Source organism: Fukomys damarensis, unplaced genomic scaffold (assembly GCF_012274545.1).
Source record: "Fukomys damarensis isolate Sample0158 unplaced genomic scaffold, DMR_v1.0_HiC HiC_scaffold_5, whole genome shotgun sequence".
Classification (NCBI taxonomy): domain Eukaryota; kingdom Metazoa; phylum Chordata; class Mammalia; order Rodentia; family Bathyergidae; genus Fukomys; species Fukomys damarensis.
In genome coordinates, this window is record NW_022900917.1 from 50,213,156 (window position 1) to 50,227,560 (window position 14,405).

Below are 14,405 nucleotides of genomic sequence, written 5' to 3' on the forward strand. Positions count from 1 at the left end.
CGCAGGCACCGCCGGTGACAGCGCAGGGACTGCCACGGCCTTCCCATGGCTGACCTGAGCTTCATCGAGGACACCGTCGCCTTCCCCGAGAAGGAGGAGGACGAGGAGGAAGAGGAGGAGGGCGTGGAGTGGGGCTACGAAGAAGGTAACCGGCGGCGTTTCTCCTGCTTCGGGGGTCCCGGGACGGCGCTGCACTGTGGCGCGTTCCGAGCACCGCCTGGGAGCCCCGTCTCGCACTGGGTCTCTGTCACTTTCCTCGCTCCTGGGGCGCCGCCGCCCGCCCCCCGCGTGCTCCCGCTGCCCGGGTTCGGGACCTGCGGTGCCTGGAAGAGCAGCAAGAGAGCGGTGCAGGGCACTTGCACTTAAGACCTGGTTCTGCACGTTAGTTGTTGTGAACGATGCTAGCGACGCTCAACTCTTTCTAAAACATGTCTTTAATTTCACACTGCATCAGGGGTCTTGGCCATTAAGAGTTGAGTTTTAATAGAAACTCATTTTCCTCTACTTATCCCTGAAAAGTAGGGGTCCCAGTGGCCAACAATTAGTGCTTTGTTTACTACATACTCTGAAATAATAATTTCAATGATAAAAATTAGGAATGGGCACGTATCTATGTAGTATGTGTACAAGTGCACACTTCAGTGATTTGCATTTCTAGTAGGAGCTGTTAATAGCATCAGCATTATAGTTTTTGGCTCTCACTAAGCATGTGGGAAGTTACAGCTGTTTCCTAAGTACTGAACATAATTGAACTAATGAGCAGAGGAAATTTTTGTGCCGTTTTTTTTTCTAATCACTTAAAGGTGACTTCGATTTTCCTCGAACCATAAATCATTATAGCAATGTGGGCAAATTCAAGTGAGTGGAATATTTCATCAGACCAGGATGTTGTATGTTGTAGTAATATTATTAGATTGTTCATATAATAAATCTAAAAATTTATACATGCTCACCATATTTCGTCTGTATTATGATAGCCAAATCTCTCTTCAAGATGTTAAGGATCATAAAATTGCTTGAACCTGTTTTTGCATGTTTAATTTTACTGTAACTTACTTTTTTGGAAACCTGTTGTAATTTTTTTTTTTTCATTTTGTCCTTAGGTGTGGAGTGGGGTTTGGTGTTTCCTGATGCTAATGGAGAATACCAGTCTCCCATTAATCTAAACTCAAGAGAAGCTAGATACGACCCCTCCCTGCTGGATATCCGCCTCTCTCCAAATTATGTAGTCTGCCGGGACTGTGAGGTCACCAATGATGGTCATACCATTCAGGTTATCCTGAAATCAAAATCAGGTACTGTAGAACACATGTTTATGTGCTAGAAGTAAGCTAGAAGCTGGAAGTCCTAATAGAGTTGATAAACACTGATTTAATATGTATGATTTTAAAGGTACAACTAACAGCTATATTTTCAAGACATATTCATATGTTATAAAAGGCATTTTTGGAGAATTTTCTGAAAATTTGAAAAGAATGAAAAGGTGAAATTATGAAGATCTTAGTTCATTGTTCTTTGCGTGATATTTGTGGAACCACCTTATTCGATCAACTCACACCTTGTGAACTATGAGGAAAAGTATATGGGAATGCACTGGTCTGCATTTGGTTCTAAGTTGTTGATTAGTTGAAATCATATAGATACTTGTAATCTTGTTTTACTACTTTTTGAAACCAGGGATTAGGATTTATTGTTGTAGTCTCACATTAAGATAGACTGTTCAGATTTTCTCTACTATATTAATACGACAAGAAGAATTTTAACAATTAAGAATTAGAAAAATCTTCTAAACTCAGCCAAAGATTTAAATGGCAAATAAAACTCTTGCCTCTTTTTAACTCCACCTTTCCCTTTGAACCTGTTTTAGTTGGATCTGAACTATTTTGTGAAAAATGAAAATGTATAGGGAAATTGAATGGTAGCTTCAATGTAGAGGAGAAGAGAGCAAATATTTTTTAAAAGTTGTATTAATATGCTTTTTATAGTGAGAAAAACTCTTTTTCCCTCATGGGGGAAGGGGAAGTTAAAAGTATGTAGATGCAATATGTATATGTACCAGAACTCCATGGTGAATGTATTTATAATGTATTGTAAATATATAATAATAAAAAAGGGAAGAAAAAGCAGTTATAAAGGAAGTAATGCAAAGTTATAGTATGTTGAAACATTAGGATGTGCTTGATAAACAGACTGCTCAAATTAACTCCAAATTGCTAAATTTAATATTTGAGATCATAAAATCTCTAGATCTATTTTAGGCAAGGTAGATATTGATTTCCAACTTGAATTTTTTATTCATTATGAGTTTCTGCCCTTTAATTTAGAATCCATGAGACAGCCATGTAGTCCTCCCTGCTGTTCTAACACTGGGTTTCATATGTATTTAGTCAAATATATACATTTACATCAGATTTGAATTTAAGTTGGAATTTCTAGGGGGTTCATCTGTGAAGGGACATTATAATTTTCTGAGGTACAATTTTTATGTGTAATATAAGGTGGTCCAGTGATGACTGTTCTGGCAGTAAAGTACATTTGCAAGTATGATATGTGTCATACAACATGTTGACATGCCTATAACCTGAATGGTATGCCCATTTGCAGTTCTAGAAGTAGATGTAGATCTGTAGAACAGAAATACATTTTGTGTTAGGCACCATGGTGAGTGTTGGCTCTGTACAAATGAGTAACAAAATTCTTGCTGATTCACAGAAGTGTGAAAATGCAGTTCTTTAGTTCTTTAAAGTTCAAGTGTAAATATGATAGGGTAGTGCTGTAAAGTAATACGAGGGGCCATAGGGCAAGACTCAGGGCAAATAAATACCCCACTGAAATATTGTGTGTCCAGTCCCGATTGAAGATCAAATTTACTTTGTCAAAATAAATTTATAATTTTCTTCTGGTACCTTCACAAACATTCATAATTTTCTTTGGTCCTTTCATTTTATCCCAAAATAGAGACTATGAAGCAGAGTCCCTACCCTTTCGCCTTAGGTATGGTTCTTTTTCCCCTCCTTTTCTTTGCCTATTCTCCTTTTCCCTTCCACACCAAGGAAGGACTTCGTGTTTCTCAGCTCCATTTTGATGTGTTGGCTTCTCTGCCTCCTGGCAAACCCTCCTGTTCTAGATGCCCTGTTACTGTTGCTGTAAGGATTTCTTCCCTCTCAATAGACTTTCAGACTTTAAAAAACAAAAGCAAGTGAGTAGTTTTTTTTTTTTTTTCAGAATATGTCAGCTTCTCCAAGGAACAGTCTATAAGCCCCGAATATCTTGTCATTCATTTATATAAAGTTTTATCTTTCTCAAAATACCACAGACATAATTTAAATAGTTGAATATTACTACATTTTCTTCTGTCTCTAATAACAACTACTTTGAACTTTTTCAGCTGTTTGTCTGGCAGTCACCTCCACATTTTTTAATAATATCCTTATGATTTTTTTACTTTGACATTTGAAATATCTTTGAACCTTCTACTATGGAAGATGCATTTGGTTCTCTTAGTATACTCTCTTTTGTGGTTTGTCCCCACCATCATCCTTAAATTACATTTTTATTTAAATTATTACTTGATGCTTCTATTATTATGACTGTGTAACTATATTTTCTACCTGAGCCTGTATTCTCTCTCCTTTATTGACCAATATTTCTTTTCCTGGAGTTAATGTATTTTTATTTATTTTTAAATTTATCATCTGTCACAGATTACTTTTTCTCTGACAGATGACAGATCCTCTCTCAGGATATTCAAAGGCATCAGAGAGTCTAGTCCCACCTCTTGCCTTTTCTTCTTTTTCCTAGAGGCTGCTGTTCTTTCCCTGGACTGCTTGCTCTCCAGGCCTTTTTTACAGCTATCACCTGCCACTCCCTGGACCTCACTTCTGTGAAATCTCTGTTCTTCTCCCTTGTTGAATCCCATGTTCCTAAAATGCTGTGTCATCCTCTTTTGGAGTTGTTTCATCATTTTAGGGAGTTTATTGGTTTGTTTTCTGTTGTAGTTCATCTTCCAGCAACTTCCTGAGAAAAAGGGCCAGTGGGTGCAAATGTTAGGGTGCCTTGTGTGTCTATAGGGGTCTCATTATGATGCATACTTGATTGGATTTGTCTGGAAAAATGGTCAGTGTTTTTTTTTTGTGTGTCATTTGGCGTTTGATTTCATTGCTGCATTGCTTTCTGGCTTCCAGTCTTGCAGTGGAAAGATCTAGTGTCATCTACTTTTCAACTTCTGCGTCTTTTTTTCTTTACTTCTTCTATAAGCTTTTACAGTTTTCCACTTCTGTTGTTTTAAAATTTTATAGCCATATGCCTAAGTATGACTCATTTTTAATTATGCTGGGCACAGATGAATTTGCTTATTACTCTTTTTTTTTCTTTTCCTCTCATTTACACCTATTTTCTATTGGGCACTCTTTGGCTTTTTAGTAGATTTCCCTAATTTATATCCTTCAGTTTTTCAATTGAACTTAAAATTTTTGATCTCATATTTTTAATTTCTAAAAAAATTATGCTGATTTTATGAATTTAAAAAAAGTACTGTACTGTGTACTTAAAATGTACCAATAAACTCAATGAGAAAAAAAATGTAAAGCAGAGCATGCAGTGTGAAAAATGTGAGAATATGAGATCTTTCTTCATTTTTTCTTGACTTGCTTCTTTCGTGTACCCGTTCATATGTCTGTTGTCCTTCTTCTACTTGTTTTGGTCCCTCCGTTTCATTATGGAGATTCTTCTCAAATATCTAGTGATTTTTACTCTTTGTTCCTACTTACAAATGTCTCTAAACAGTGGATAAGGGTGGGGATGAATTTCACAGTAATGTGATTGATTACACAGGGATCTGACCATGTTGGGAGGCACCTTGGAGGCCATATACATTTCCCTGGGACTTGCCTATCCTTTGTTTGTATTTTTGTTTTGGGCGTGGGGCTTGGATAGCACCTGGTTGCCTGCATTCTGGCTGTTGGCCACAGACAGGAGAGCATCACCTTTAGCATGTCCACATTCGCTTCTTCTGCTGCCAGGGAAATAAAAAGAAGCTGCCTAGCCATGAGGAATGGGATTGGGAGGTTTAACGATTTAAAAGATCTCCTTTTAAGGATTTTGAATCTGTTTTCCTTTTTGCTGTTTCCCATTCTGTAACTCTACATCCCGGAATATCTAATGCTCTATCTCCTAAGTCTATCCTCATGTCTTTTTCCTTTTGGCTGCTGTAACATCTCATACTGGGTAATTTATATAATAGAACTTTATTTCTCACTGTTTTGAAGCCTGGGAAAGGCAAAATCAAGGTACCAGATGGCTGGGGAGAGCCCACTCTTTTTCTCATAAATGGTGCCTTGTTGCTGAGTCCTCTCATGCAAAGCCACAGAAAGGCCCAAAAGTCTCCCTGGGGAGGGGGAAGTGAGAGGGTTAGGGGAAGAGAATGGAATAAATATGAGAAAAGGTAAAAACAGTTTCTCTGGTGTGAAAAACTATAATTGTACATAAGATCCTAATGATATAATTGACAATGTGAAATAGGAAGAAAAGGGCTAAAGGTGTAGGGGAAATGGGAAGGGTAGGGGAAAGGAAATAGGGAAAAGAAAAAATGGAAATAAAGTATTTGTAAAAAGGGAAGGGAGCAGCGGGTGAAGGGAGGGCAGGGACAAGGGGAAAAAATGAGAACCAAGACCTGTCATGTAAAGGCACAAGATCCCAGTGATGAATGTAACTGTACTGTGTACCTAAAATGTACCAATAAACTCAGTGAGGGGGAAAAACAACCCAGAAACAAAGTCTTTGTAAATAGGGAGAGGTAGAGGGTGGAAGGGAGAGCAGAGGAATGGGGAAAAAATAAGAACTGAGATATATATCATAAAGGTGCAAATTCCCAATGATGAATGTCATCATAATGTATCCCCCAAACTCTTTTATAAGGCACTGGTTCTGTTCATGAGAGAGGAATCCTTGTGACCTTGTCATTTTTTAAAGGCTCCACCTCTGCTACATTTGGAATTAAGTTTGAGCATTTTGGAGCAGACACAGACATTCAAAACATAACAACTGGGTTCTGTGGTGGCAACTGCTTCTTGTGGCCTTCGTTTTCCTATAGCTTCTCTGTTTTGCTAAGTCACTTCCTACTTTTGGTCTACTTAGCTCCCCCAGTTTTTGTGACATTTCTCTGCCTCTGTTATCTCCAATTTTGTCCATTTCCCTCTTCCAAATTATGCCTTTTTTGGTTATTGAGGATTGAACAGGGAGAGAAAAATAACTGGATATACAATTCTGTTTCTCTAACCGGAGGTGTTCCCTTCATGTGTAGCATACTGTCTTTTTAAATGTACAGTAATCAGAGAGATTTTTTTCTTAAAGCTGACTTTCTATCTACCATCCTGTTGAAACTCAGGTCTCTCTAAGATTGTCAATGGCCTGGGCAACCTGTTTCTTCTCTGTCTCCTGTGTCTCTGTCTCTGTCTCTCTCTCTCTCACACACATATTCATAAAGACTTACTTAAAAGGATTGCAACAATTGTAGTATAATTTAAATGCTTATGCGTATCAACATAATACTTTGAACATAACCCTGATGGTGTAGTTCTTATAAATAATTGCACGTAGAGATAGTGTCTTAATTTAAATTTGAGGTATTTCATTGGCATAGACTTGCTTTTCCCAGCCTACTATCCTGTGACTTTGTTGGAACTTTTTAGGCCAAGATCATTGGTTATCTTCTTGGCCGCCAAATCCTATGGACACTTTAACACCCTTACAATTCCTTAACTTTTCAGCCTTTGAAAAGGAACCCTCTCCTGTTGGTCTCCGTGACTTACAGCGAAGTTTCTTTTAAATTTCTGTTGCCTTTTCTTTGCCAGTTCTTCATGCTTCATGACTCTTAAATAATGAGGTTTCTCAAGGTTTCCTCCTCAGCCTTCTTCTCAAATCCTGAATGTACTCCATAAGCAGTCCACCCACACAGACTGTGTTACCTTGTTCGGTGTTCCAGTTTCCAGTAAGACAGCAAATAGTTTAGCAAAGTGGCTGCAGACATAGATGCTCTGAGTGAAATGAGTTCAAGAGGGCGGCCAGTCCAGCCTCCCATCTCAGATTCTGGCAAGTGGTTTGACAGCCTTGGCTTGAATAGCTCAGGAAAGGAAATTAATTCCTCACTGAGGGAATTCATTTTGCATTTGAGCAATTCCAAAAGTCAGAAACATCTGTCATCTGTCCCATTGTTTCTACTTTAGGACTCTGGACCAAAATAGAGCGTATATAATTATACATATACATTATAATTATACACATATAATTATACACAATACCCTTGGAAATACTGACTACTGTATTCGTATCGTGCAGTTGTCATATTTTCCTTTCACATATATTGTGTTCATTCAGCTCATGTGATAGTCCTCCACTCCTCAACGGTTACTTGATAAGTATTTACTGTAGGAGTTATAAACTTAGTAGTCTTGGACAGCCAAGCATATACTATACGTGAGACCAGCCAGGAGATCAAAAGATTGTGACTAGTTATTGATGTCCACTTCATCTACAGCGTTAGGAAGCAATAGAGCCTGGTGTGGACAGGGGGAAATCAGCAGTCAGAGAACTGCCTAATGAGCAGATGTTTAATGTGTCGGGAGAAGCTGGAGATAGGCATACTATTGATTTCCTTTGGCTTGCAGGGCACAGAGGGTAAGCATTACTGCTGTAGACTTTTCTACTCTGAGTGGCCTGATACTAGAGAATCTGGCATTTTTTGCTTTACTTGCTTTAGATAAGGTAAATATGAGTCAGATCTAACTCCTGCCCTTCAGGAGGTTATAATGGTAGTTAATAGAAGATAAATATGCAGAGAGAGATTATTTTTGGTGTACGTCATTAGGGAAGTGTTTGTGGAGGAAGACGTATTGAAAAGATGAGTAGTATAAGGATACAGTGCAGAGGACAGCATTTAAAATTCCATGGCCTTGGAGAATCTAGAGATGATAGGAAGGAAAGCAAATCCTGCAACATCTTTGGAAGAGAAGAGTTGTTCCTGATGAGAGTGGTCAGTGGGAAATATGGTAGAATATGTTGGAGTGTACTCATGAGCAGCCCAGCAGATTCTAAAGAGTATAACCCTCCCCTCTTGTCTTGTGGGATAAAGTCATACTGCATATTGCTTGAGAAAAAGTGTCCTGGTGGAACTGAATGAAATGAGATCTGAGAGAGACTGGAGGCCAGTTTGAAGTTAGAAACTCTACTACTGAAGATGGCAGCCTTAAGCATGTTAGGAGAAAAAGTGTGGTGACATATAAATTTCTGAGGTGGGATCCCCAAAAATAGCCTTGTGGGGCAGGGAGGAGGAGAGGAGAGACTATGGGCAGGGGTGGATCCTCTGTAACTGAACCACCTTTTGGGTCTTGTCACCATTCCTCTACCTCTGTTCTGGGCGTATTTCAAGGTGACCTAGTCCCTTCTAACATGGAACTGAACCAAGAACTGTATTAAAGGGGTAAGCTAACCACATTACTCATGCTGCTATCTTTTTAAGTGTGTAGAAGTTTATTAAGGTTGTCATGCATACCATTTAATTTCTCGGTAAGGCAGAGGAATCACTGTATATGTAAATTTTAACACTTAAGGCACACAGAGAAATTAAAATTCAATATATTTATAGAGTAGCATGAAAATAAAAATATAGATACCCTAGTCTTTACTTATTGGCAAAGGAATACATTCCCAGATCCCCCAGTGGATGCCTGAAACCATGAATAGTAATGGATTCTCTATATACTACTTTTTCTTATATGTACATCACTGTGATAAAGTTTAGTTTATAAATTAGGCACCATAAGAGATTAACAAGTCACAATAAAATAGAACAGTTACACTGATGTACTATGATACAGGTTATGTGACTGTGGCCTCATCAATCTGGAATTTTCTATTCAATATTTTCAGATTGTGGTTGAACCTGGGTAACTGAAATGACAGAAAGTAACACTGAATAAAGGTTACTGCTGTACAGATTTCCAGCCTGAGTGGTTTGATACATAAGGAGCTACAAACTGTGAGGCTGTCTAAGCCTGTAAAATAGCATGTCATTCTATTTAACTGAACAGTGTATTAAGGGTAATGACATTTTTAATGGCCCATCTATATGGGATAAATTGCTAATCAGCATAAGTCCTGTGTACCCTTACTATAGAAACTTTAATTAGAAAAACTTTACTTCTGGGTCTTTTATAATTCTCAATAGTAATTTTAGACTAGGTGATTAATTATGCTTTTCTTGCGCAAAATGTTGACTTTTGGCAATATTTCTCAGCAACTTTGCTGATTAAGACATGAAATTGTCAGGAATATCTTGATGTGTTTTAACTGAGGAGGTTCTGTGGTATCTATTTATGTGAAGTGTACGGACTGAATTTTCTCATGAATATATTATTCATTATTATCTATCTTGGGGGGATTTAAATTACCTAGACAGTTACTTCAATTTGTTTCACTTTATTCAGTGTGAGTCGCTTTTTCTTTATGTTATTGTTGTGATGCCTACCTTGAAGAGTTAAAAATATAAATATGATGAATTGAAGATATTTAAATGTTTATATTTATATATATGGTGTGTGTATATATTTATGTGGTTTTGACAACAGTAATAAATTTACATAAGTGGAGACAATAAGTCAAAAGAATAAGTGCTTATTAATCATTAGAAATCTGTGGCCATTAGGGTTGTCATGTAAAAATCCAAAATCACTCATAAGCCAAATCTTAAAGAAGATTGGTCCTCTTACTATGTAACTAGGTCCACCATACCTGAAATCTGTAGAATTCTAACCAAACCTGACCTTCTGGCATATAACTGGCTTTTAAAGAAATATGATGAATTAGTGGTAAGGATTTTGTCTACTTCCAAACTATATTCTCTTTTTACAGATGTTTGATTTTGGATCACTTGAACCTTTACAGTCACAGTGTGATCTCTTTGGATACCATGAAAACATTGGCAAAGATTTTCTGAAAAGACAATATCTGGGTTTTGGATTGTAGATTCCACTGATGGTCCCAAACATGGTACAATACTGTCAATGCACTCAGAATCACAACAGCTATATTGAATTGCCAAAAACTAAAAAGGTTTTTTTTCTAGAATATTATTAATTATAGTTCAGTGTAGACTCTGCCACACCATCAGTCATAGATATGCTCTACAATATGGTCAGTTTTTTAGCATACCTGCAGAGTGTTCAGAAAAATATTAATCTAAAGGATGTCTCAAAGCATATATGGGTGACCCTGTTTTTTGTATTTCTTTTTTGGCCCCAGAGAAACCCAGAAGATCCTCATCCAAGACTCAGATGAGTCTTTCTCTGAGTGCTGAACGTATTATTCTTTACATAAAATAAAACCGTATGTTAAAACTAAAGAGAGCAAAATTACTGGTTTTTTCATTTAAGAGTTCAAATGTTGAAACATTTTTTCATATATTTACTTGCTGCTTTTACTTCTTTGTCTGAGAAATATCTATTCATTTCAGATGCCCATTTTTGAATCGTGTCTTATGTTGGGGGGGTGCTGATTGTTTTGAGTTCTTTATATATTCTAAATAATAGCGTCATTTGAGAGATGCAGATGAAAACAACACTGAGATTCCACCTCACCCCACAAAGAATGGCTGCTATCAAGAAATCACACAATAACAAATGTTGGTGGGGTTGTGGGGAGAAAGGAACCCTTCTCCATTGTTGGTGGGAGTGCAGACTGGTGCAATCACTACGGAAATCAATACGGAGATGCCTCAGAGAGCTGGGACTAGAGGTTCCATTTTACCCAGCCATCCCTCTGCTGGGTATCTTTCCAAAAGAATTAAAAGAATCATGTCACAGAGATATATGCACACCTATGTTTATAGCGGCACAGTTTGTAATAGCTAAAACTTGGAAATAGCCCATTTGCCCATCAGTTGGAAACTGGATAAAGAAGATGTGGTTTTTCTTTAAAATGGAATATTACTCAGCCATAAAGAATGAGAAATTAGATTCATTCATAGGAAAATGGATACATATTGAGGATATACTCCTAAGTGAAATAAATAAGTCACACATGTGTAAATACTGAATAGTTTCTCTTGTGTGAATAAACTATAACAGTACATAATATACTAATGATGTAATTGGCAATGTGAAATAGGAAGAAAGGGGCTAAAGGTGTGGGGAAAGTGGGAAGGGTAGGGGAAAGCTAATGAGGGAAAAGAAAAAATATGAGAAAACGAAAAAATGGAAATGAAGTGTTTGTCAAGGGGGAGGGGAGGAGGGGGTGAAGTGAAGGCAGGGACAAGGGGAAAAATGAGAACCAAGACCTGTTATGGAAAGATACAAGATCCCAATGATGAATGCAACTGTGCTGTATACCTAAAACGTACCAATAAACTAATGAGGGGAAAAAAAAAGACTTCAAATGTCAAAAACTAATACTTCTTCAGGGATGTTATACAAATGCATTTGGGATTCCTTAAAAGTTAATCTGAGGTTATAAAATTTTAAGACCTATTGTAAGAACAAAGTTTTTGGGCATTTGGATCCTTTAGGGACTATTTCAAGGATCTATTGGTGTCTCTCCCTCTGTATTGGAGGTGTGACTGTCAGATTGGTCTTCTGTGGTGTTGTTTTTGCTTTGGCTATGAAAACAGCTTTCTTACTGGTGAGGCTGACTCTGCTATTTTCATGTGCATATAAACCCTAAAGTAGCACTTAAAAATGCAAATATAATTGTGTAGGTCCCCTGCACAAAATCCACTGATAACTCTACCTCCTAAGCTGCAAGTCTCCTCCTGATGCCCATGTGTGAACCTCCTTTTGGCGACCAGTAACTTGTAATTTTATGCTTGGAACTGTCATAGCTATCTTTGCTAAGTCTTTCTCATGCTTTTCTCTCTCTTTTAAGTACTTTTTGCCTCTTTCTTAGCTTACTCTTCAGTCTCAGCTTAACTGTCGTCTTCTCCATGAAGTGTTTCCTGACATTGTGATCCCCATTTGTTTTTGACCTTCCTTTGCTGGTTCTGTCTTACTATCTGCACACTTTTACTGCTCCTGGTTGCACTGTATTTGACCTGAAAATGCCTGACCAGTCCTGAGACTGGACCCTTTCACTTTATATACTTAGAGGTCAGCACAGGGCAGGCGTGAAGTTGATCTCAAAACATGTGAGCAACAGCCTTTGAATTATTTAGTAAATTTGTTTTCAGCAAGAAATCATAGATGCTTAGATAGAGTTAGGTAAATGTACATACATCAATTCTTTATGAGATTCTCAAATTTTGCAAAAGTTTCCTCTGGGAGCATTTTTTATGTTTCAAAATGGCATAATAATTGTGCTTAGTAAAGTGCGCTTAAAAAAATGGGGGCAACAGCAATGACATCAGCCTATTGTATATTCTTTCACTAGATTGTTATTCTAAGGAAATCCAGAGTATCACTGGTACAAGTTTCATTGTAATTTTATTGAACCTAATGTCATTACAACTAAAAAATCTGTTATTGGTGACCAAATATCACTAAAAAATTTTATATTAATGTAGAAAAGTATACTTGTTTTAGTATGACTGGTTTCCTTATAAAAATATAAACTGTAAAAAGGGAGAATGCTTTTAAGAGGATATTGCCAAATGGATAAAATTGAGCTGCAATCTATTTTTAGTCTGTAAACACAGTCACTTGGGATGAACAGGTAATGGTTTACCTGGCACATCATAAGTACTGAATTCAGTACTTTTTCATTTTTTTTAATGGCTTTGTATAGTCACATGGCTTTAGATTAATTTTGGATTATTTTTCTGCAATAAATTGAAAAGTTCTCAAGGCCTGACTGACTCCTGGATGAAATCCTTTTTTTGTCACCTCACCCTGGACAACCAGCTCTGGACAAAATGCCTCCCTTCTTTGTGTCCACTTCAACCTATAGAATGTAACAACCATGAATTTTTGTTGTTTTATTGCAATGTAATTGAACATAATGACACCACAGTTAATAATTCTGGCATGTAGATGCCAAATATCACTCAGTAATATTTGATCTTTGTAAATGGATGAATTTACATTTCAACCCAAAAGAATGTAAATCCACGAGGTCAGGAATTTTATCTGTTTTATCAAAATCAATGTATCCTAAATATTTCATGTAGTTCCTGGTATAATGTAGTAAATGGTCAGTGGAACCCCTTGGGTTTTGGACTTCCTATCAAGATATGGACGTACGAAGTTTGAATTTCCAGGGTGTTTAAAATGCAAACTGTAATTCCAAGTTTTAAAATGAGAATTTTAAAAGAAATATTGGGCATGTTACATGGGGAATATATTTTTGTAGCCAAGATCTCTTTGTGGTCCCCTGAAATCACTCAAGACCAGCTGTATCATCCATTTCTCTAAAGACATATAAGTAGACTGCTGGGTAAGAATTCCAGAAAGTAAAAGTGTGTGTGTGTGTGTGTGTGTGTGTGTGTGTGTGTGTTGGAATGAAGATTTTTCCATTTCACATGTACTTCATCTCATGCTATTTCTCTTTCTTTTCTTTAGCAATGTGGATCTGAGCCTCCTCTAACACAATTTTATCACATTCTTAAAAAGTGGAGAGTTACCAAACTCACCTTCTGAAGTATCTGGGAAGCATCAGGTCAGGTGTCTGGTGTACATGATGTACGGTGTGTTTTCTCCTCGTGATGCAGGCTGGAAAATGATGTGAGAATTGGAAGAATCTCTCTCTCTCTTTTTTGGTTAGGGAGGTGGAGTATGCAGTGGGTAGACTTTCTGTCTCCTTCCCAGTTTTTCCTAAACCCAAGTTTGGACAGGCAGGGGAATAGAGAGTGACAATTTGGAAACTGGCATTTGCTTGAAATAAAACATCTTATGCATTCTTAAATCCACAGAGTGGCTGCTTATTGAAGAGGAAGGTGGTGTGAGCCTGTGCCACAATTCTGAGTATCTGTAAACCTTGCTGATCCATGTATTTATATTTTTTATTGTCTGGAAAATATGATGACATGTTCTTAAAGGAGAAATTGCAGTTTAGAAGTCTGGCATAGATAATTTTTATTGAAGCTTATGCTTGCAGATAATGAAATTTGGGATTCCCTGTCTCTATCTCACTCCTGAAACATGGGTGAGAAGACTCCAGTTCCAGGTTTTGGTTTGGGTTTGCTAACTGGGTAACTGGGGCAGGTCACACTCAGCCCCTCTCAGTCCACTATTCTCCTTTGTTCGTGATGATGATAGCAGTGACCCTACAGATTTCTTGTGTGACCTAACTCAGGCCGAGAATGAAGATGAGCACTGAAATCCTGTGAGACAGTCTTAATATTACTTTCATGCCTCTCACCTTCCTTGCCCTTCAGAAAGAGATTTATCCACTTGAAAAATTAAAATCACTCATTCTTATAGGTG

At 37.5% G+C, this 14,405-nt stretch overlaps 1 protein-coding gene across 1 annotated transcript in view; it reads left to right on the forward strand.

Annotated features, from left to right (window-relative positions):
* Nucleotides 1–6: 6 nt before the first annotated feature.
* Nucleotides 7–14,405, forward strand: part of Ca8 (carbonic anhydrase 8) — a 98,687-nt gene continuing 84,288 nt past the window's right edge. The window contains exons 1-2 of the mRNA XM_010640580.2: nucleotides 7–145; nucleotides 1,104–1,295. Of these exons, the coding sequence (XP_010638882.1) occupies nucleotides 46–145; nucleotides 1,104–1,295 (292 nt within the window). The 5' untranslated portion in view covers nucleotides 7–45. The remainder of the gene's footprint in view (nucleotides 146–1,103; nucleotides 1,296–14,405) is intronic.